General features: G+C 43.5%; 1 protein-coding gene across 1 annotated transcript in view; it reads left to right on the top strand.

Annotated features, from left to right (window-relative positions):
- FKBP4 (FKBP prolyl isomerase 4) overlaps positions 1 to 23,091 on the top strand; it is a 78,939-nt gene that overhangs the window by 31,083 nt on the left and 24,765 nt on the right. The window contains 1 exon segment of the mRNA XM_044417781.1: positions 20,860 to 20,943. Coding sequence (XP_044273716.1) covers positions 20,860 to 20,943 — 84 coding nt within the window.

Genomic DNA, 23,091 nt, shown 5'->3' on the forward strand with positions numbered 1-23,091 from the left:
GGCAAAGAGTCCTCATGAATGTCAGTCCCTTGGAGGCTGACAAACTTCCTGCCGAGGGATCATCCAAATGGACAAGGACCTTGAGGAAAAGACCCACCTCACTGGGAGAGGGGCCTTTGGGCACCATGACCACTGTCTCCAAGAGTAAAAAGCACCATACTACAAAGGATCCCGCCCCTGACACCAGAGTCCTCCCAGGATCGCCCTCGAACACCAGACCCAGGGGCCCCTATGGATGCAACCCCATGATCCCGGGCCCAGACTCCCCAGAGGTGTGTGCCCCACCTGCAACCAGGAACCAGCTGCCCATGCCGGCCACAAAAGCTGCTCGCTGCAGCTCTGTTTCCTTGAGGGGCCAGCCATTGCAATTGTCTCCTGCAGGTGATGCCTCATCACCCAGGGATTGCCTGGGATGCTTGCCTTCACTCCTGCTGGATTGGGGTGACTCCCTGTGGTGGTCGCCAGCCCCTTCCTATCCCAGCGCATCCCTTGCCTCGACCCCAAGAGCCCTGCACAAGAGGAGACCATACCTGGCCAACTTTGACTCCAGATCCTTGGAGGCCCATGCTGCACCCCAGGCCCGCCACAGGCTTCCTGCCTTGTGTCACCAACTCCACTGTGACTGCTGCCAGGAACAGAGCTCTACCTCCTCCAAGAGCTCAACTCCCTCCAAGGATTGCTGCCACCAGTGCCACTGTCACTGCTCCCCAACCACTCTGACTATGTATACAGTGCATGCATGGGATCGCAGCTGGCTACAAGAATGCACCAAACCCATGTGGCACACTGAGGAGCCAGGCCATGGGCACAGGGCTCACAGCTGGGATCGCCACACTTCAGCAGTTGAGCAGCCTTCCTCCCACCGCCACCATGCCTCTCCTCACAGAGAAACTGGCTGTAATGCCAACCTGCAGGGCCAGTCTCAAGCCTCCTGACGAAACCTGCACAGCGAGGACTGTGCCTCAGGTTTATCCTCAGGAGTGGCCTACAACAGGCCGCTCACTGGTACTGCCACTCTTGCGATCCTGCTCCGTCTTGGTACAACCACTCACTGGCTCCACAAATTGACCAAGCCAAGGCCATCACCATTGCTGCCCTCCTTCTCAGGACTCAGGTCAAAGCTATTCCCCCGATTCTTCATGCTTTCCTTCCCTGGCCTCTGTTCACTCCCCAGATGGGCAGGACCTAGATCAGGACCTCTCCCTGTCACCTGGGGGGGGGGTGGGCGGGTTCTGACCTTATTCTCCATATGGCAGTGGACCTAGCCATTCAAACATTTCACCTGCTTGAACCTGAGGCCAACCCTGTCTATGAAGCCCTGGCCCCAGGGGATGTCACCCCAGTGTACATCCCCACCCTGCCTGCACTGCTGTGCTTTCCAGGCCTAGCAGTCCTGGAAAGCTCTCACAGGTCCACTGGCAACCACATGTGGGAATGCCAGTGCTTATAAGGTGACCATCATAGAATCATAGAATAGTAGAGTTGGAAGGGGCCATGAAGACCATCAAGTCTAACCACCTGCTTGTTGCAGGACACCAAGTCACACCATCCCACGAAGATGGCTGTCCAGTTTCTTTTTGAATGTCTCTAGTGTGGGAGAGTCCACCACACCACTAGGCAGCTGGTTCCACTGTCATCTTGCTGTGAGACTGAAGAAATTTTTCCTGATATCCAGCCTGAATCTGGGTTTTTGCAACTTCAACTGATTATTCCGTGTCCTACACTCTGGCATCAGCAAGAAGAGATCTTGACCTTCCTCTTTGTGACAGCCTTTGAGGTACTTATACAGGGGTATCATGTCCCCCCTCAGCCTTCTCTTCTCAAGGCTGAACATGCCCAGTTCTCTCAGTCTCTCCTCATAGGGCAGTGAGTCCAAACCCTGGATCATATTTGTTGCCCTCCGCTGGACTCTTTCTACTTTTCCTGCAGCTTTCTTAAATCTTGGTGCCCAGAACTGGATTTGCAGTGAGGTCTGACTAGGGAGGAATATAGAGGAACTACTACTTCTCGTGATTTGAAGGTAACATTTCCGTTAATGCATCCCAAAATAGCATTTTCCCTTTTGGCAGTGGCATTATATTGTTAGCTTATATGTCGCCTATTGTCCACAGTTATGCCGAGATCTTTTTCTTTTTCAGTTCTGTTGAGCCACGTATTCCCCATCTTGAATCAGTGCATTTGGTTTCTTTTTCCTTGGTGGAGGACTTGGCACTTGTCCTGACTGAATCTCATTCTGTTGCTTTCAGCCCAGTGTTCAAGTTCATCAGGATCGCCCTGGATCTTCATTCTGTTTCCTAGGGTGTTTGCTATTCCACCCAGTTTTGCATCATCTGCATATCTGACGATCCTTCCTTGTACTTCCTCATTAATGAAGATGTTGAAGAGAGTGGGCCCAGGACTGAACCCTGTGCCACCCCACTAGTTACCTCCATCCAATTTGAGAAGATGCCATTGATGAGCATTGTTTGTGTCCAATTCAGCAACCAATTTTGGATACACATCACTGTTTTTCCATCTAGACCACTTTTTCTAATTTGCTCATCAGAATGTCATGTGGCACTATGTCGAAAGCTTTGCTAAAGTCTGATTCAAGTATCGCATGGTCACTTTCCCCCAGAGTTCCCCTGGTTGTTATTTTGTCCACCAGGCCATCCCTGTTAGTATTAAATCGAGGATAGCTGATCCTCTTGGATCTTCCTCTAATATCTGCTGGAGAAAGTTGTCGACAACGCATGTCAGGAATCTCTTGGAGGGGCATGCTTGGCAGAATTTGTCTGCCAGCAAGTATCAGGGAAATTGAAGTCCCTCATGAATCTAAATCATTCTTCTTGGAAATGCTGGCAAGTTGCTTTTTGAAGGTTGCATCCTTGTCCTCTTTTTGACTGGGTGGATGGTAATATATGCCAACAACTATGTTGTTCTTGTTTTTTGCTCCCTTTAAATTTAGCCAGGTGTTTTCAATGGGGCTACTAGGTTCCTCTTGTATTTCTGTGCAGATATATTTCTCTTGCATACAGTGCAACTCCACCTCCCTTTTTGTCCTTTCTATTTCTCTTAAACAGGTTCTAGAGTTCCAGTCATGTGAGTCATCCCAGCAAGTTTCATTTATTCTTACAAGATCATACTTGCCCTGTTGTACTATGAGCTCAAGCTCATGTTGTTTGCTTCCTATACTCTGGACATTGGTGTGGGGACATCGAAGTTCATTCTCACTGTGCCCTGGTTTTCTTTCTGTGTTTTTTTGGGAGACCTGTGTTGGGCCCTGCTTGAGGTTTTTATCTCTGTTGAAATATTCTCATATAGCAGATGATACCAGGTAATGGTATGCCATGCTGCACATCTCCCACTCCTATCGGTTTCAGTTTAAAGCTCACCTCATGATTTATTTTTCATGTAGTGGCCAAACATCTGCTTCCCATTCTTTGTGAGGTGTAGCCCATCTGTTGCCAGTAGTCCATCTTCCAGGAAGCTTAGCTTGTGGTCGCAGAATCTAAATCTCTCTTTACATCACCACCATTATACCCAGTCCTTCATCTGAAGGATTTTTCTTTCCCTTTCTCTTCCACATACTGGGAGGATTGAGGAGAAAACTATCTGGGTGCCATTTTTTTATTTTCCTCCCTAAAGCTTCAAGGCATTCCCTTTTCTCCTCCAACATCCCATGCCTAACACCACCATTGTTGAGTCTATGCAGGGGACATCCCCGAGGGATCAGTCTACTCCTGTACACAAGGAGGGCTGTCGCTTGGATGTTATGGCAAAAATTGTCTATGCTGTCATTGCCCTTGGCTTCTGGGTCTCCAAGTATGAGGCAACTATGGCCAGGTACCAGCTTTTCCTCTTATGTCATATGGCTCCCTCTGGGAAAAGATGGGAGCCATGGTAGATCAACTTCCAGACCACCTTTGCTATGCTGTCCAACTCATACACATGGAAGAGGAGAACCCCTCCAGGTTCTAGCTCGTGGCAGCTTGACATCATGTTGACTGTGGCAGCAAAGCTATAATAGTTGCCACAGCCATGCATCACCGTGCATTGCTCCGCTCCACCTTGCCCCCCCCCCCCCGAGAGAGGGGCCTGTATTGAGTACCTGTCGTTTGATGGAGTGGGACTCTTTAACACCCATGCTGATGGGAATATGGACTCCCTCCACAAGGCATGTGCCATTGCCAAGCACATGGGGTTTGGGCAGAACACACAACAAAGGAGGTGACAGGGGACCTCCATTGCCCCCAGCTGCCACTCCTTCCCTGAGCAACTTGTGCTCCCTCGAGTACTACCCGCCAGTAGGAGGCAGGACTCTCAGCCCCTCCAATGGCTCTCACCTAAGCGCCAGGACACCAAGCAGTCCCCACAGTCCAGTCCCCAACTTCACATCCCACCTAGCTCTGTTCCTTCCAGCATGGGAGGGCATCAGTTTGGACTCTTGGGTTCTCTCCATCATCCACAGGGGGTACAAGATAGATAGGCTGCATCAGAATCACGCCATGCTCCCCTTTTACAACCACAGGCAGAGTCCCTCATCTCGTTGGCCACATCCATCAGGATCTCAGCACACTCCACTGCCCATGCCATCCAGAGGTTGCAGGGCCTCATGGTCACCACGGTATCAGTGCTGCAGCTCGCATGCTGTCATATGAGGCCCCTCGAACTATGGTTCATGGAAGCCTTTGCAGTGGATGAAGATCCCCACATCACCCTCCTGTCCCCACCACAAGCAGTCAGGCAGTCCCTTTACTGGTAGGGCACCGTTGCCAACCTCACCACAGGCATACCCTTTCTCCTTCCACAGCCCTCCACCATTGTCATTGCAGATGCCTTGAGCACCGGATGCGGCGCTCACTGCGTAGACGTGCATGTCTAAGGCAACTGGGAACTGGACAAGTCTGGCCTCCACATCAGCATGCTTGAGATGCTAGAAGTCTGCAAGGCCCTCACCTCCTTCCAGGATGCTCTGAGAGGGCACCATGTTCAGATAGCTACAGACAACACCACTGTCATGTACTACCTGAACAAACAGGGCTGGAGCCACTCCGCCTGCCTTTCAGCCCTCGCATCTGCCATCTGGGACTAGTGCATTGAGAGGGGCATCACCATCATGGCTGTCCATGTAGCAGGGCACCTAAACACTCTGGTGGACACCCTGAGTCGCTCATCCTCTGCCTCACACAAGTGGGAACTGGAGGCCTCTGCCTTCCACACACTGTGAGAAATGGGGGCACCCCAAAGTGGACCTCTTCACCAGCCCTGAGAATGTCAAATGCGATCTCTTCTGCTCCAGGGTGTGACAGGGCAAGGGGGTTATGGGGGGGTGCCTTTCTCCTCAAGTGGGAAGAAGCTCTGTTCTGTGCCTTCCCTCCCTTTCCCCTGATCACCAGGCTTGTGGCCAAGGCCTAGAGGGATGGCATCCTGATCAGCCCCTGGGGGCCAAGACATTCCTGGCTCCCCATCCTCCACCACCTATCCAGAAGGACATTCCTGCATAACCTCCTGTCCCAGGATAGGGGCAGGGTGCTACATCCCGATGTCAGGACCCTCCACTCGATGGCTTAGAGGATCACAATGTCACAGACCCCTACACCTCCCTCCCACTAGATGTCACCTCCATCCTCCAGCCCTCAAGCCCTCCACCAGCAGGTCCTATCTAGCAAAATGGAAAGTCTTTGCCTCTTCCACTAGAGCACAGGGCCTCAACCCCTCTTCTATTACTATCAAGTACATCCTGGCCTGCCTTCATACCTGCTTTGCTATGGTCCTCTCCCTGTCTAAGGCTTCACCTAGCAGCCATTTTGCACCTTCACCCACCCATCGAGGCACACCGTTTTCTCAGGGGCTTTTGCAACATCACCTCCCCGCCATCCAGGCTTGCACTCCCTTTTGCAGTCTCTCTCTAGTTCTGCAATTCCTTACCAAGAGGCCCTTCAAACCTACATCAGACCTCTGCCTCCTCCGCTGGAAGACTGCATTCCTCGTAGCCATCACATCTGCCTGCTGTGCCAGAGAACTAGCTGCTTTTCTGATTGATGCCCCCTTCACCACCTTCCACAGGGACAAGGTCGTCTTCTGCTCAGACCCACTCTTTGCTCCTAAGGTGATGTCCCCATTCCACATGAAGCAGGACATTGCTCTCCCTTCCCGAACCCTAACACACCTACTGAGGCCATGCATCATCTCCTTGACATCCGCAGAGATGTACAACTGAGTCACTGCTGCTCTGATCACCTGTTTGTATGCTGTGGGGGCCCCAAGGTGGGGGAGCCTGTCTTCAGCCAGAAATTATCCAAGTGGGTCTCCAGCACCATTTCCCTTGCCTATGAAATGGCAAAGCTTCCCTTCCCTGCATACCCTTGCGCCCACTCTACATGCTCACAGGCTACATCCACTGCACTTCTAGCTGGTGCCTCACTCCATGAGATCTGCAAAGCTACACTCTCAACCTTCATTCCCTGCAACCAGCTAGATGTCCATGCCAGGCAGGACTGCACGGCAGTACTTTCCTCAATGCTCCGGTGATGACAGCTTCTTGCTCCAGGATGGTAAGCTTGCTAGTCACCCACATGTGTGATGCACAGAGACCATGAAGTAGAAATGCAGGTTGGTTACCTGTAACTGTTGTTCTTCAAGTGCTCATCTGCATTCAACACAACCTGCCCTCCACCCCATTGGCTGCTGTCAGCATGACATACTGCATTGACCTGGGCAGGGCGTGGTCACCTATATCTCCCTTTACAGGTCTCCAGTTCCCTTGCATGCCTGGGACGACATGGTCTTCAGGCAACTGAGGGACTGGGAGCGAGCCCATCACTTTATCTTGCCTTGGATGGGGTGGGGCTGGGCTCCTGCCCACTCCATGATGCCAAGCTATGGAAGTTTTTCTTCCATAGAGGCTTTATGCTCCGTGGCAAAGCCCATATGTGTGAATGCACAGATGACCACTCAAAGAACAACAGTTACAGGTAAGCAACCTGCTCATCTTTCTCATTTGCAGTATTGTTGAGCCAAGTGTTCTCCATCTTGTATTTGGTTTCTTGTTCCTAAATGGAGAACTTGGCATTTGTCCCTATTGAATTTCCTTCTGTTGCTCTCTGCCCAGTGCTCTAACCTATTGAGATTACCCTATATCTTATTTCTATCTTCCAGAGTAGGGTGTTTGCTATTCCACCCAGTTTTGTGTCATCTGCAAATTAAATTGTCTTTCTTTGCACTTCCTCATCTGAATACAAATGTTGAAGAGTACTGGTCCCAAGACAGAACCTGCAGCACCCCACTGTCACCTCTTCCCAGTTTGAGAATGTGGAATTGATGAGCACTCTTTGAGTCTGATTTTGCAGCCAGTTGTAGAACCTCTTAATAGTTCTGTCAAGCCCACATTTTGCTAGTTTGCTAGTCAGGATGTCATAGGGTACTTTGTTGAAGGCTTTGCTAAAGTCTAGATAGATTATGTCCCCAGCATTCCCAACAGTCCATTTGGGAGGTTACCCAGTCAAAAAATGAAATTAGAAGTAAAGCAACTCAAACAATTTGTTGATTTAATTAAGCTCTTACTGAAACAATGTTGTGGTATCCTATATATATATATATATATATATATATATATATATATATATATATATGTATGTATGTATATATATCCTATATCCTATATATATCCTATATCCTATATATATATATATATGTGTGTGTGTGTGTGTATATATATATATAATTTTTATGGAATTAAACATAAACTAAGCAGGTGGCGCAGTGGTTTAAACTGCTGTGCTGCTGGGCTGGTTGATCGAAAGGTCGCCAGTTTGAATCTGCACAACGGGGTGAGTTCCCATTGCTCCGTCCTAGCTCCAGCCAACCTTGCAGTTCAAAAGCATGCAAATGCAAGTAGATAAAAAGGTACCACTTCGGTGGGCAGATAACAGCGTTCCGTGCACTTCGGTGTTTAGTCATGCTGGCCACATGACTATGGAGACTGTCTGCAGACAAACGCTGGCTCCCTCGGCTAGGAAACGGAGACGAGCACCGCCCCCTAGAGCCACACATGACTGGACGTGATGTCAAGGGGAAACCTTTACCTTTAAGCTTCGTCACTCTTGTTAAAATAGATGCTAGTGAAGCACTCCATAGATTGAATACAAAAGGGTGATTTAATGCATTATTCCATTCTTGTTTAAAACTCTTTGTATCATATTTGTCCATTAATAATGGGTATTTATAAATATGTATTGTGGGCCGGTGTAGCTGTTCAGCCTATTCAGCGCCTCCACAAACAAAGGGGCTCTAAATCGGTAAAGATAAAAGAACCAAAGCTAGATTCAATTGTTTGTGTTGCCATTCAGCCCAGCTGGCAAATCTTACTTAGCATGCAAAACAGAGAATGGCAGAAAACTATAATTGGGACCTTCAAATGGAACCAAAGAGAAAATCAACCTGTCTGTCCAAGTCTACCAAACAAATGCTGTCTTACGAATCTTTAAGTCAAGATTTGCCCACAGAGTTCATTTTGCATCTAAAAATAGATAAGGCTGCATTGTTTTTGAAAATATGACCACATCTTTCTTATTGTCCTGATTGTAAGAGGAACCATATCTGTTTTGGTATACCAAGACCCCAATTCATTCCATTTAGGGAGAGGTTCTAAGCATGAAGATTTCAAAATGGGGAGGCAATTTAAATCTGAGCAGAAAAGACCAAAATAATGTAGTAGTCCACAAAAGACCTGATGGTACAAAGAGAGAACAGGGAAGGCAAAGCTACCCTCTTGAATCAAAGGTTACTTAATTTTCAAGGATATTAATGGTGGAATGGGACCCTATGAGAATTTACAAAGTAAAGTATGATGTTTTTGAATATACTTTCTGGGGATAAGTAGAGGAATACCATGAAAGACAATCTGAGGTAATGCAGTAATTTTAAGTGTATTTATCCTGTCCACATAAACTTAACTTTAAGGAAGTTCATCTATCAATGTCCTGTGAGATCTCATCAATCAGCTTACTTAAGTTTAGCTTAATCATTGGAGGGATAGGTATTCTAAATAAATTCTGGGTGGATTCTGAATTCCTATTTAATAAGTACACTATAGTTTCTATAGGGTATAGTTTCTGCAGCCACCATCAGTTCAGACTTTGAACTTAAAATAGCTAGATAACTATCTGAAAGCATTAATCTTCTGCATAAAAGCTGGGACAGATTACTGGCGTTCCAGGATAAAGAACAGAAGATCATTGGCCTAAATAAAAAGTTTAAATTCTATAGAATTAGGTAGATATCATGCACATTAACATTTTGTCAGATGACACATGCTGGAACTTCCAAACATTAATCAGCTATCAGTGGAGAGTGTTTGAACAAACTCTGTTTTATCTGGTTGCTCTAATATTGTAATAATTTGTTGCAGTCTTTTAGCCAAATTGCACTTAATAGTTTAATGTCAATGATAATCAACAAAATAGATTGATTGAAAGTTTATGTCTTCAGGATTGTATGTCTTGACACAATAATCTTTAATCAAAAAATAATATTTTGATTTTTTCGTTTCATGAGTTGATGGGCCAAAATCTTACCATTCTCCCAGTGTATCTGTCTTAGACAAGCTAAAGCACATTCTACTTACTATGAGATATTGTTCAATTCATATTGAACATAATGTACCTCCTGATAAAGTTGTGCAGTTGGAGAAGTAGCAAAGTGAGTTATATGATTTTCCATCTTATCACTTAAAGCTATTTGGTTTGTTTAGTTTTTTATTTTTATGAGAAGTGCAAGTCCTAATATGGCTTAAGCCTCTCATGTGGGAGAGCTTCATTAATTTCAAAATATTTTTGTAGCTTACGAAGTCTCATTTTTGAGAGTGTTACAACAAAGAAACCATTGAAGCAACAAATACCAGTAGACCTTGGCAATTTGTAAATTGCAAGTTCAAGCAAGCTGAAGTGAGATTTGGTATTATCAATTATTTCAGTTTTACCGTCAGTAATTTGGTATAGCAAATATTTGGAACCCAAAAAAGAGTCTTCCCAAAAACAGTGATGGCAAACAAAGGATATAAACTTTAATCTCTCTCATCTGGATGCACAATGAAACAAAGGTAACCAGGATGAATTCAGCCATATAAATCTAATTAGCAACTCTCACCTTCGCTGGTATTTTAGGGGTTGAGATATTCCTCTACAGATCTACAATCTCATTAAATTCACCCCCCTCTGCACACATACTCATGAAGCATTCATGAAACATAAGTTGAAGAGTCATTGTTAGGCACAGTCATATTAATCAAAACAATTACTATCTCATTATGTTTTCCAATTACAATAAAGTCTGACCACAGGAAGCAATAAGTCTCTTGAACTAATCCCTCCCCCTTGTTTATGGGTTAAAATTGTTACCTCTTTAAACCTAGTCAAAATATTTATTTTTTTAATTTAAATACTGCAACGTGTAGCCCAATTTAGGCCTATCTGGGCTATGTACATTATGTTAAATAATCAGTAATACAATAAAAAGTCCATAAAATACAACAATATTACAATAGAAGTTAGTATAGTGGTTTAAAATCAATTAAAATTCATAAAATTAAACAGCATAAAATATAAATATTAAGAATGTTAATTATTTAAATACCTAGAAAATAGAACTGTGCTTGACGTCAGAGTGCTGGTAATGAGGGTGCCATGCGAATTTCTTTGGGGAACCCACTCGTGAGGTGCAGCCACTGAGAAGGCCCTTCTTCTATTTGTCATCCCCCTCACTTCTTTGGGGGGTGGTTCCTTGAGAAGAGCTTCTGACTCAGATTTTAAAGAACAAGTAGGTATATAAGGGAAAAGGCGGTCCTTCAGGTATCCCAGTTCCAAGTCATTTAAGGCTTTATATGTCAAAACAGGCTCTTTACATTGGGCCCAGACTTCAACTGGTAGTCAATGTAGGTGGTACAAGATTGGCATAAAGTGGGTTGCTAGATTTTGTTAGCAATTGCACAGCTCCATTTTGAACCATTTGAAGTTTCTGGACCATCTTCAAAGGCAGCCCCATGTAGAGAGTGTTACAATAGTTCAACCAGGATGCTACCAGGACGTGGGTAACTGGACTGGCTCTGTCTGTCCAGGTAGGGTCAAAGTTTGTATGTCAGGCATAACTGAAGGAAGGCACCCCTGACCACTGAATCTACCTGAAACTCAAGATAGTTCTGGGTCCAGAGCACCCAGAAGCTACTAACTCTGTCTTTTAGGGTGAGTGCTACCCTATCAGGCTGGAGCCCCCCTAATCTGTCAGATGATCCACCCACCAACAGTATCTCTGCCTTTCCTGGACTGAACTTCAGAAGGGAGACTGTCTCAGCTGGATTTGATTTAAAAGAGAGGTAGAGTTGACTATCACCAGCAGATTGCGGACATCTTAACCCAAACCTCTGGATGACCTCTCCCAGTGGTTTCAGTATATGTTAACAGAGCATGGGAATAGTATAGAGCCCTGCAGAACCCCATGGCATAAATGCCATGATGCAGAGCAACTATCCCCTAGCACCACCTTCTGGACACTGTGGCCAGGTAGGAGCAGAACCACCACAAAGCAGTGCCTCCAATCCCCAACCTGGCCAGCCTATCCAAAAGGACACCATGGTTGATGGTGTTGAAAGTCACTGAAAGGTCCAAGGGGCGGAACCAAGATTTCAACAGAGCAACAGCTTGTTTGCTGAGCTCCTTATGATACTTTATTTGTTCTACTCATTTTTACAATTTGTCCAGCTACATATTTTAATTTTTATCCAGCTTTGTTTTATAAATAAGCTTCCTACAGAGGTCCTGCATAATGGAACCACAAGTTCCTGAAATATTTTACAAGCTTCAGCTGATGTATGTCAACACCGAAGCAATGGGGAAAAACAAGAATAAGAAATGCACCAGGACAAGCCCAGGCTCTTACATGCTACACAAATCAACAAAACAACCAACAAATTGATGACTATATGTTGAATGAGAAGATCATGGGTAATAATAACAATGAAACAAATCCTTTTTATTCTATCACTACCTCTAACAGTTACGATATACTGAATTGGGATTTGGAAACAGAAATTAAAAAACAACTATTAGAGCTGTCCTCTACTTTGCCTGAGGAATCTAATCATTTGATTGAACCTTTGCCTGCATTATTCTCCCCCAATGCTAACACATTTTTGATGGGGGAAGAACAAGACAATCACCAAAGGAATTCACAACAGGTTTCATTGACAAAAAATGCCTTCTAACTGCACAAACTGTAATTTCAATTTTTGAAGGTGGAAACAGCCTTTGAAATTTTTGTGCAAAGCTATACAGATAAGCTAGGAGCCTCTGCAGCAGCTCAAAACACTGGCATCAGTTCTAACCTGTTTGCTCAGAAGAATCAACTATGACCAGAAAGGGTAACCGAACAGAGGCAGACCTTGCAGCTCTACCTTCCACCAAAGAGTTAAACAAGTGCAACTGTACCCTTCAAAAACATCAGGTTGCTCTAAAAATCACATTCAACAGATCTAATATTGGATGCTGGTCCACTAGAGCAGCTTTTATTCTATCACTCAGCTCATTTCTTCGATGTCAAAGTTACGTGATAGCTTTAAGTACTGTTGAATGGCTCCCTATTATGAGAGAACACAATGAATCTTACTGTCTTTTTACCATCCCTTATATGCTGTTTAGGATGAAGTATTTTCTTTCCACTTTTCAAATATATCCTCTGTGTGTCTTTTGTGATGAAAAAAGAAATGCTGTCTTTGGCCAAACTTCTAAAGTAGATACTACTCTGCCTTGTGCTAAGGGCAGTGTGCCAAATGATAAAAATCTTAGCAATCTAGCACCCTCAGCATCCTTGTCAAAATATTGCTCAAACAATCATACTGAGCACATGCAAGAAAAAACTGGCACTGATGAAGCTCTAGAAAAAGGACTAATTAATCGCTTTGAAGCTTCATCAAACAGTGAACAAGAAGAAATACTGAGATGACTGGATGAACTGAAACAAACACTGTTGCTGACTCAAGCATCAGCCAAGCCTTTAATTGATTTAATATCCTTGGATCATCAATCTGAAGCAACCCCATAGCAAATCACTACAAATCTCCTGAACTCTGCAGCCAAACAATTTTACAAGGAACTAACCTACATCCTAGCAGGTCATAATGTCCTCCTCCTTTTCTAAAACAGTCTGTATTGATTCCATCCTGTCCTACTTCAGATGGTGACAATATGTTTCTGCCAATGTCAGCTGAGGGTTCAGATGAGGAAGGTGACCAAGGGGAAGTTGCTGTATCCAGAGTACATTCTATCCAAGATTCTCAGTCTGTAAATTCAGCCTTGTTCAGAGATAGCGAGCAAACCAACAACCCAAGGTTGCTGCTTGATAATGACTTGACTTCCACTTTGTTGAGAAAATCACCACACCAGTATGGTTTTTTTGCTCCTAGACAAGAACTTAATGCTTCAATTGCCACCTATTGACTTACCCCTAAGCCTCCAGGCTACTTAAACCTCATTTTCTGGAATATTGCAGGGTGGCACAACAAATTAGTGGATACATGTTTTGAACAATACTTGTCAAGAATTTAATATCATTTTACTACAGGAGACATGATGTCTGGACATTTCTTCTCTCTTCCTGCCAGGATTCTGTTCATGTAACACCCCTGCTACTAAACCAGGCTTGTATGGAAGAGCAAATGATGTGTTATCAACTTGATCTCAGCTGACTTGAAAGGATCTATTCAACAAAGGAATTGGTTAGGCAGTGAATATATTCAGGTAGTCCAGATAGACAATAAATATTTGGGTTAATTCTTTGTATTGTCTGTCTTCCAATTGAATGGAACCCAGATCTGTGGCTCACTGTGGTCTTCCCTACAAATTCTTCTGGAGAGAGTTGTACAAACCCTATGGAATGCGAACATCTTAGTGGCTGTTGATTTCAATGCCCAAATTGGTAGCTATGTTAGGAAGATGCACTTGAGCCCTGAAGATGAATGGTATTTGCCCTAGTCTTTCATGAACAAAATATTAAATAAGTGGTGTCTCCACCAAATTTGACTTTTAAGTATAGGATGTTCAGTCTTCATGGGTCCAATCTGCAAATGCGTATTTTTGAAGCTTATCTGGGGCCAGTGTGATTGACTATATATTGATTTCTTCTTCACTTTTTTCCCAGGTTACCTTCTTTGATATCCATAATAGAACTGAGAGTGATCATTTACCTTTGGTCTTGCCACTTCTGGCCTATCCCCCCCCCCCCCGCAAGGTACCATAACCTTGATGGCATCACCCAGGTCAAATATTATTTTAGATGATGCCCTAACCTCAGTGAGAAAATCACTGCCTTTCTAAACACTCCACAGGTGCTGTAACAAAGGCAGCTTGTATTACATCCAGATTCAAATATATATAATTTTTAGTTCAGTTAATAGTGTGCAAAGCTCCCAGCTTATTACCACCTGTCTTCCAAAAAAGGAATAACATAAGAAAGCGATGGTATGACCAAGACTGTAGGAATAGAAGACAAGATCTGAGAAAGTTACAGAAAAGAGAGAAGAAAGGACAGCTTCCCTATTGATCCAACTTTGATCTCAATATAAGAAATTATTAAAGATCAAGAAGTTATCATATCCTAAGGATCAATGGGAGGGAACTTGCCCTTCGCCTAACTCAAAAAAATAAGAAATTTTGGGAACTGGTGGCTAATGGCATCTCCATACCGTACCATGCCTTATGTATGCATGCATTTCAGCACAAAGCTGAACTCAACATTTTTCCTCCATTTATAGCTGCCCATGCAGCGACTCAAAAGCAATAGTTCCCAATGAACTAAGTATGCTACCAGAGTTGCCAGACATTTCAAAATCTGAGTGCAAGCAGTTGATATCGACTTTGGCCTCTGGAAAAGCTTCTGGTAAGGATATGATTCCCCCAGAGGTCTACAAGTTGAATGAAGGGGGCTTCTATTTTTATTAGACTTTTCTCAGAAATAGATAAAACGTGTTATACTTCCCTCCTGGAAACAAAGTATAATTTGTCCTATCTTTAAAAAGGGCAATTGACAGGAACCCACCAACTATCACTCAGTTAGCATTCTAGACATTTCTTCTAAGCTTTATGCCAGACACGTTTTGAATAAATTAGAAGACTGGGAGGAGGAAACTTTTTTTTTCCATCCAGAACAGGCAGAGTTTCAAAAAGGACAAAGCACAGTAGATCACTCTGCCACTTTGAAGGCCCTTACTCAAAAATATATCAATGGGCATTCAAAACAACTGTGTTACTTTTATTACCTCTGCCTTCGACTCATCACTCAGTTAGCATTCTAGACATTTCTTCTAAGCTTTATGCCAGACACGTTTTGAATAAATTAGAAGACTGGGAGGAGGAAACTTTTTTTTTCCATCCAGAACAGGCAGAGTTTCAAAAAGGACAAAGCACAGTAGATCACTCTGCCACTTTGAAGGCCCTTACTCAAAAATATATCAATGGGCATTCAAAACAACTGTGTTACTTTTATTACCTCTGCCTTCGACTCCATTGACAGGTCTGGATTATGGGAGAAATTAGCTAGGTCCAATATTGATAAGCACCTCCTTAAACTAACAGTTGAACTACATACTGATATTACTGCTAAAGTAAGAATGGGCCCACAAGGCTCTGTGTCAGATCCTATCTCATTGGAGAAAGATGTTAAGCAGGGTGGTCTAGTTGCTCCCTTTTTATTTAATTTTTATAATAATGATATTGTAGTGGCCATGAAGTCACAAAGCTTTTTCTCCCCTTCACTCGATGGAAAATCTCTATGTTAATCTATGCTGATGATATGGCTCTTATTTCTTATACTGAGATTGGATTTAGAAGATTACTGATTAGATTAGTTGCTTATTGTTAAAGGGAAAAACTAAAGATTAATTATAGTAAAACAAAGATTCTCATCTTTGGAAAAAGTAATACCAATCAGATGGACAATTAATGTTCATCAAATAGAGCAATGTCCCTCTTTTAAGTCTTTGGGTATTACTTTCCACAAGTCCCTTTCATGGAAAACACGCCTATCTACTGTTTTGATAGCTGCTCAGAGTACAGTAGGTGCTATTTTGGCATTCTTTTATTCTAAAGGAGGGCAATTAATTGCTTATGGTTTCAACAATAAACCTATTTACTTACACTGAAAGGTCCAAGAGGATCAACAGGGTTGCACTTCTCCTGTTTCACTCCCACCAAAGGTCACCCCACAGGATGACCAAGGCAGTCTCTGTCCTGAAACCAGGCCTGTAGTCCAATTACAGTGGATTTAGATAGTCCATTTCCTCCAGGTGTACCTGGAGCTGCTCAGCCACTACCTGCTCAAAAAGGGATGTTTGTCACTGATCTATAATGGATCATGTTGCCTGATTCCAGGTTTAACTTTCTTAGGAGTGGTCTAATCACAGCTGCCTTTAGAGAAACTGGAATTGCTCCCTCTCTTAAAGAGGCATTGACAGCCCCCGAGACCCAGGTTTGCACTCCTTCTCTTGATCTCTCACTCCCACCTCAATGGCAGATTCCAGAAGGTAGTGCTGGGGGACTTTATCTCTGTGCCATGGCAGCTATGCCATGGAGTACCACAGGGTTCCATCTTGTCCCCCTTGCTATTTAATATCTACATGAAACTGCTGGGACAGCTCATCAGGAGGTTTGGGCTGTGGAATTATCAGTATGCTGATGACACCCAGCTCTACCTCTCTTTTTCAACCGATCCAGGTGAGGCAGTGGCTGTACTGAACCGGTGCCTGGCTGAGGTAGTGGGCTGGATGTGGGCCAATAAACTTAATCCAGACAAGATGGAAGTCCTGTTGGTGGGTGGATTGAACTCCTGGGTAGGTGGCCTGGACCTTACCCTGGATGGGGTTGCACTCCCTCTAAAGGACAGAGTCCGCAGCTTGGGAGTGCTCCTCGACCCGGAGCTGTCCTTGGAAGCTCAAGTGACTGCGGTGGTGAGGAGCGCTTTCCTTCAGCTTCAGCTAATCTATCAGCTGTGCCCCTACCTGAAGGAAGACTGCCTAATGACAGTGACACATGCATTGGTTATTTCCCAGTTGGATTTCTGTATCGTGTTCTACGTGGGGCTCTCCCGTAGACAGTCCGGATACTTCAGATGGTGCAAAACAGAGTAGCCAGGTTGCTGATGGGAACTGGGAATTATTTTCACATAACCCCAGTCCTCTGCCAACTTCACTGGCTTCCCATCGAAGTCCAGGCTCAATTCAAGGTGCTGGTTATTACCTGTAAAGCCCTTAACGGCTTGGGACCTGGATACCTGAAGGAATGCCTTCTTCCATATTTGCCCTCCCGCCCCTTGAGATCGGCAGCAGAAGCTCTCCTCCGGGAACCCTGTGTGAAAGATATTAGGAGGCAAAGTACCCGGAGGAGGACTTTCTCTGCGGTGGCGCCCCATCTATGGAATGCGCTTCCCAGAGAGGTCCACCTGGCACCGTCATTTGTTTTTAAGGTTAAGTTCTTTTTATTCCAGTGGTATTTTAATAAGTTTTAATATTGTCTTTTCTTTGTTTTTAATTGTGGGTCGGGAATTTTATTTATGTTATTTATGTTATATTTTACATTGTAAGCTGTCCTGAGGCTTTTTTTTGCGAATAGGACGGCATATAAATATTTTAAACAAATAAATATAAGTCTCTTATCCAGCTGATGCCAGCTAATATGTATGCATCTGTTGATATGAGGTAAATCTCTTGTAGAAAAGCCATGACAGTGTCATATTGTTTTTGCTTTGAAAGGACTTTCTTCTGCTTATTTGGTTACCTCAAATCAGTCAACATCAGTCCCTTGATGTTCCAAAAAGTCATTCTAAATATGAAATAATGGTAAATGTATTGTTTACCCTTGTGTATTTACAAATCTAGCCATCTCTGCCAAGGATATCAAAATATTACAAGTTTATTACATTTTAAGCTATCTCACAATACCCTCCACACTTAAAAGCAAACTGAAAAAAATAAAAACCAAAACATCTCCAAAATAATAGAGAGATAAAAAATTTCAGCTTCAAGTGAAATAATGGTGCAATCTATTCAGAACTTTATTTAGTCAAGTTATTTAAACCACAGGCAAATACCTAGAACTTTCCATCTACCTTCTAAAAATAAAATTAAGTAGGAGTCCTAGAAGCAGCCAGATCAGAAAGTGTCATCCAAGCATGGTAGGTGGCACAGCCCCCATCATAAATGATGTTGCAGCTTCTGGAGGTCAACACTACTTCGGTTCTCCTGTAAAATTGACAGTGAAGATGGCCAGGAATTTTACATGATAAGGAAGTGCCATCTTTTGCACCATTCTGTGTGCCTTCATAAATTGTTGTCCATTACCAACTATTTCTTTGGAATAAGAACATTAAAAAGGCATAATAGAACAGACCAAAGGTCCATTTAGTCCAGCACTCTATACACATGGTGGCAAACCCGCTGCTCACAGGATCCTTTAAGCAGGATGGGTGCAAACCCTCCTAAGCAACTGTTGTATGCAGGCATGCCACCTCTGATAAAGAGGATAGCACATAACCAGCTGATAGCCTCCTCCCTGATGAATCTGTTGATTCCACATTTAACATCATCCAGAATTGGCAGCCATCACTACTTTCCATGGCAGCAAATTCCAACCCCCTGCTGTTGCAGGACACCTTGTTACACCATCCCACTCAGATGGCTGTCCAGTTTCTTTTTGAATGTCTCTAGTGTGGGAGGGTTCACCACCTCTTTAGGCAGCTGGTTCCACTGTCGTATTGCTCTGACAGTGAGGAAGCTTTTCCTAATGTCCAGCCTGAATCTGGGTTGCCGCAACTTGAATTGGTTATTCCATGTCCTACATTCTGGTACCAGCAAGAAGAGTTCTTGACCTTCCTCTCTGTGACAGCCTTTGAGGTACTTATAGAGGGATATCATGTCCCCCGTCAGTCTTCTCAAGGCTGAACATACCCAGTTCTCTCAGTCTCTCCTCATGGGGCAGTGTTTCCAAACCCTGGATCATTTTTGTTGCCCTCTGCTGGACCCTTTCTACTTTTCCTGCAGCTTTCTTACATCTTGGTGCCCAGAACTGGACACTGTATTCCAGGTGAGGTCTGACTAGGGAGGAGTATAGAGGAACTACTACTTCTCATAATTTGAAAGTTATACTTCTTTTAATGCACCCCAAAATAGCATTTGCTCTTTTGGCGGCTGCATCGTATTGCTGATAAATGCTGATATCTTGAGTAACAAAATGGTCTTAATTATATTTTAAAAGTTGAAAAGATTCTTCCTTTACTTTTTTGGGGGGAGGGGTGTCATTGTGTCTCTAAAAAAGTGCAGTCTAGGGAATCTGGAGGGAGGATAAAAATGGATCCTTATCCTCCCACAGTTGCCTGTTCCTGTTCTGAGAACTTTCAATTTTTTTTTTATATGGATGGCTTGACGGTCTCTTATGAAAGGGACAAAAGGAGTGTTGCATTGAGGGTTGTAGCTGTGCTGAGCTATAGCTTGAGCTTGTTAAGTTCAGGGACTGATTAAGTTCAAAATCTAGGATATTTTCGGGTGAGAATAATTATGGGATGAGGAACCAGAAGGTAGGAGCTGTCATAGAAGAGGTGATGGGTAGGGAATGCTATGGTAGTAATAGGGTCTTCACTGGGGACAGAGAATTCTACCCTCACTAGTTACCAGAGTCTTCCTAGGCCTGCTTCATTATGCTGGTTTTTACCTTTAAGACCCCAAATACTTTGGGTTCATGTTATTTATTGGTTACTTACACATGGATGAATGTGAGAAAGTTTTAAGATCATCAAAGGCCCTGGCTTTTGGGCCACCACCACAATTACAAAGGTTGGCAGGCAGTAGCGACAGCATCTCTGTAGTGGCTCTTATGTTATGGAATTTGCTTGTGAGACAAATACAGTTGGCACCATGTGCAGCTGCTAAAAACCCATCTCCATCGCTTTTAATTGACCATTTTAGTGGTATTTGTTGCTGTTCAGTATATTGAAATTGTGATTTATTGTAACTGGTTTTATGTAACATTGCTTATAAAATCTATGATTGGCTTTGCCATTGAGAACCCTAGGGTCTTGAAAGGAGGCTAAGAATTAATCAAATAAATAATTCAACAGCTTGCTTTTAAAATGCAGTTAGTAAGATTTCTTTAAGGAAGATTTTTGTGGTGCAGAAACTTTTCAGAGCTGTGAGGAAAATGAAATGCTTATTGCTTTGGATGCTATTATCTTTCACCAGAGATGTCCTCTTCTTCCCTGTTTTGTGCATATAAAGATTCCCCCCCCCCCCGCCGCAAATGTTTAAATATCACAGTCACCCCACTTCAGAGGTTAATAGCATAAAGAAGGGCATACTCTACATGTATGTATTTCGTGGAACCAATTGTGCATTATTTTCATGGAAGTATCTCCAACAAGGGATTCATGCTGCAGATCAATCTAGAAATTACGAATTAGAACTGTAAAACCATTGTAGTACAAACTATTAAGGTAAAAACCTTGGAATATAGGGAAGAAAGTACAAAGCAGGGAACAGCAAGGCTAAACTAAAATGCTCTGTGTTACATTGGCATGCAAGTGGTGCAGACACAGCTCAAGTTAAACAATATACATCTATCTCATATTTACCAGTCCTAAAGGCATAACTGAAGTTGAAAAAAGGATGCTATCCCATGCTTGCTGCTTAACATCTTCTTGTAGCACTTTATTAGTGTGGTCATGCGGTGGAGGTAATGAGATGATGTGAGTATTCACTTGTCAGATCTGTTTATGCTTTTCTATGTACCATTCTTCCATGGGCTTTCTTACCAAAAAAGCACCCTGCTGATTGTTTTGTTTGCACAGGCTAAGGAGTCCTGGGAGATGAACACTGATGAAAAGCTGGAACAAGGCACCATTGCAAAAGAAAAGGGCACCCAGTATTTTAAAGTAGGTATAACATAGGATTTCATATTTCCTGGCAGGTTTTTGTAGTTGAATGAAAGCTTTAGTGTACCATTCTCCTGAGTTACATTCTGTAACTGAGGATATGTCTGCCTTCAGTGCTGGAAAAAGATTAAAAGGTTAACATAGTCAAAAGAAATTTTATACAGTTGGACCTGGCTTTTGAATGCAGTGGTCAGGAAACTGAAGCCTTGCACAGAGTTATTTTTTTAATGACCTGAAATCTAATTGAGCATGGAGCGTGGCAAAGTTTACAAATACTTTACTTTGTTATTGTGAAAGTTTTGCTTACCTAAATTGCACTTGTTATAGTGGTAAAGCGTCTAATACCAATTGGATGAGAAGTTGGTAGTGCAGGATATCTTAAAACAACCAGTTGTTAAAATCAGATTTCAAAATGCCCACAAAAAAGGACAGTCTTCTCCTGGCACCAAAATGAAAATAGAGACAGCACCTTTCTGGGAAGCCCATTCCAAAGGTGGATGGGCAGCCACCAAGAAGACCCTTTTTTGTTCACCATTCCTCTCATTTTCTTTAGGGATAGTTCTTTCAGAAGGACCTCATACCCAGATCTCAATGGGCAGGTTGATATATATAGGAAAAGGCAGTCCTTCAAGTAACCAGGCCCCAAGCTGTTTAAGGCTTTATATGTTAAAACAAGCACTTTTAAATTGGGCTTTGGTTTCAACTGGCAATCAGTGAAATTCATATAGAATAGGTGTTATATAGGCTCCTGAACTGATAGTCACTACCAAAGTCGCAGTCATATTTTGGACCAGTTGAAGTCTCCAGACCACCTTCAAGGGCAGTCCTGTGTAAAGTACATAACAGAAATCCAGTTGGGATGTTACCAGTGCATGAGTAACTGTGGTCAGGCTCTGTCAATCCAGATAAGGCTGTAGGTGTTGTATTCACCACAGCTGAAAAAAGCACTCCAAGCTACCAAGTCTACCTAGGACTCCAATGATATTTTTGAATTCAGGAGCATCCTCAAGCTACAGACCCTGTCCTTTAGGGGAAGTGTGACCCTGTCCAAGGCAGGTCAATGCTCACCCAACCTGTCAGACAGATTGTCATCCAACAGCACTTTTGTCTTGTCTGGATTGAGTTTCAGTGTATTGGCCCTCATCCAGTCCATTATCAAACTCAAACTTGGAGACTGCCTCACCTGGTTTTGATATAAATGAGAGAAAGAGCTGAGTGTTGTCAGCATATTGATGACATCTCACCCCAAACCTCAAGATGACCTCTTCCAGTGGTTTCATGTAGATATGGAAAAGCACAGGGATAATTTGGAGCCCTGTGGAATCTCTTGGCATAATCACAGCAACTATCTTTGAGAACCACCTTCTGGACACAGTCAGACAGGAAGGATTAGAACCAATGCAAGGCAGTGCCTCCAACACCTAATAAAGCCAACCTGTGCAGCAGGACAACATGGTTAATGGTGCCAAAAGCACTGAAAGGTCTAGAAAAGTAAACAGGTTTGAATTCTCCATGTCTTTCTCTTGGCAAAAGTCATCGTACAGGACAACCAAGGCAATCTCCATCCCAAATCCTGACCTGAAACCCAACTGAAATGGGTCCAGATAATCTGATTCTTCCAAGAGTGCCTGGAGTTGCCTCACCACCACCCACTTGCTCAAAATGGGGAGGTTCACTACCAGTCAGTAATTGGCAACTCTCCCTGAATCCAGGTTTGGCTTTTTAAAGAGTGATCTTATCACTGCCTCCTTTAAGGAGGCTTAGACCACCCCTTCTCTTAAGAAGGTGTTAACAGCCTCGTGGACCTAGGGGGGAACCTATGATCCATAATGGGCAAGGGTCAAATGGGCAGGTGGTAGGATGAACAGAGTCAAGCATCTTGTCCACATCACTGGGCCACATTAATTGAAACTCATCCAGCAAAATAGGACTAAAGAACAGTGTTCTGGACACATCCCTAGAAGGAACTAAAACAACTGTACAGTCCAACTCATGGTAGATCTGAGTGATTTTTTCCCCCTCGAAGTGTACAGCAAATTCATCACAGTGGTCACCCAAGGGTCAGGACTCTCATCTGGCAAACCAAATTGCAAGAGACTCCAGAACACCCAGAATAATTCAGCTGGACAGCACTGTAAGGAAGCAATA

The sequence above is a fragment of the Varanus komodoensis genome, unplaced genomic scaffold, assembly GCF_004798865.1.
Source record: "Varanus komodoensis strain SLA01 unplaced genomic scaffold, ASM479886v1 scaffold9, whole genome shotgun sequence".
NCBI classification, from domain to species: domain Eukaryota; kingdom Metazoa; phylum Chordata; class Lepidosauria; order Squamata; family Varanidae; genus Varanus; species Varanus komodoensis.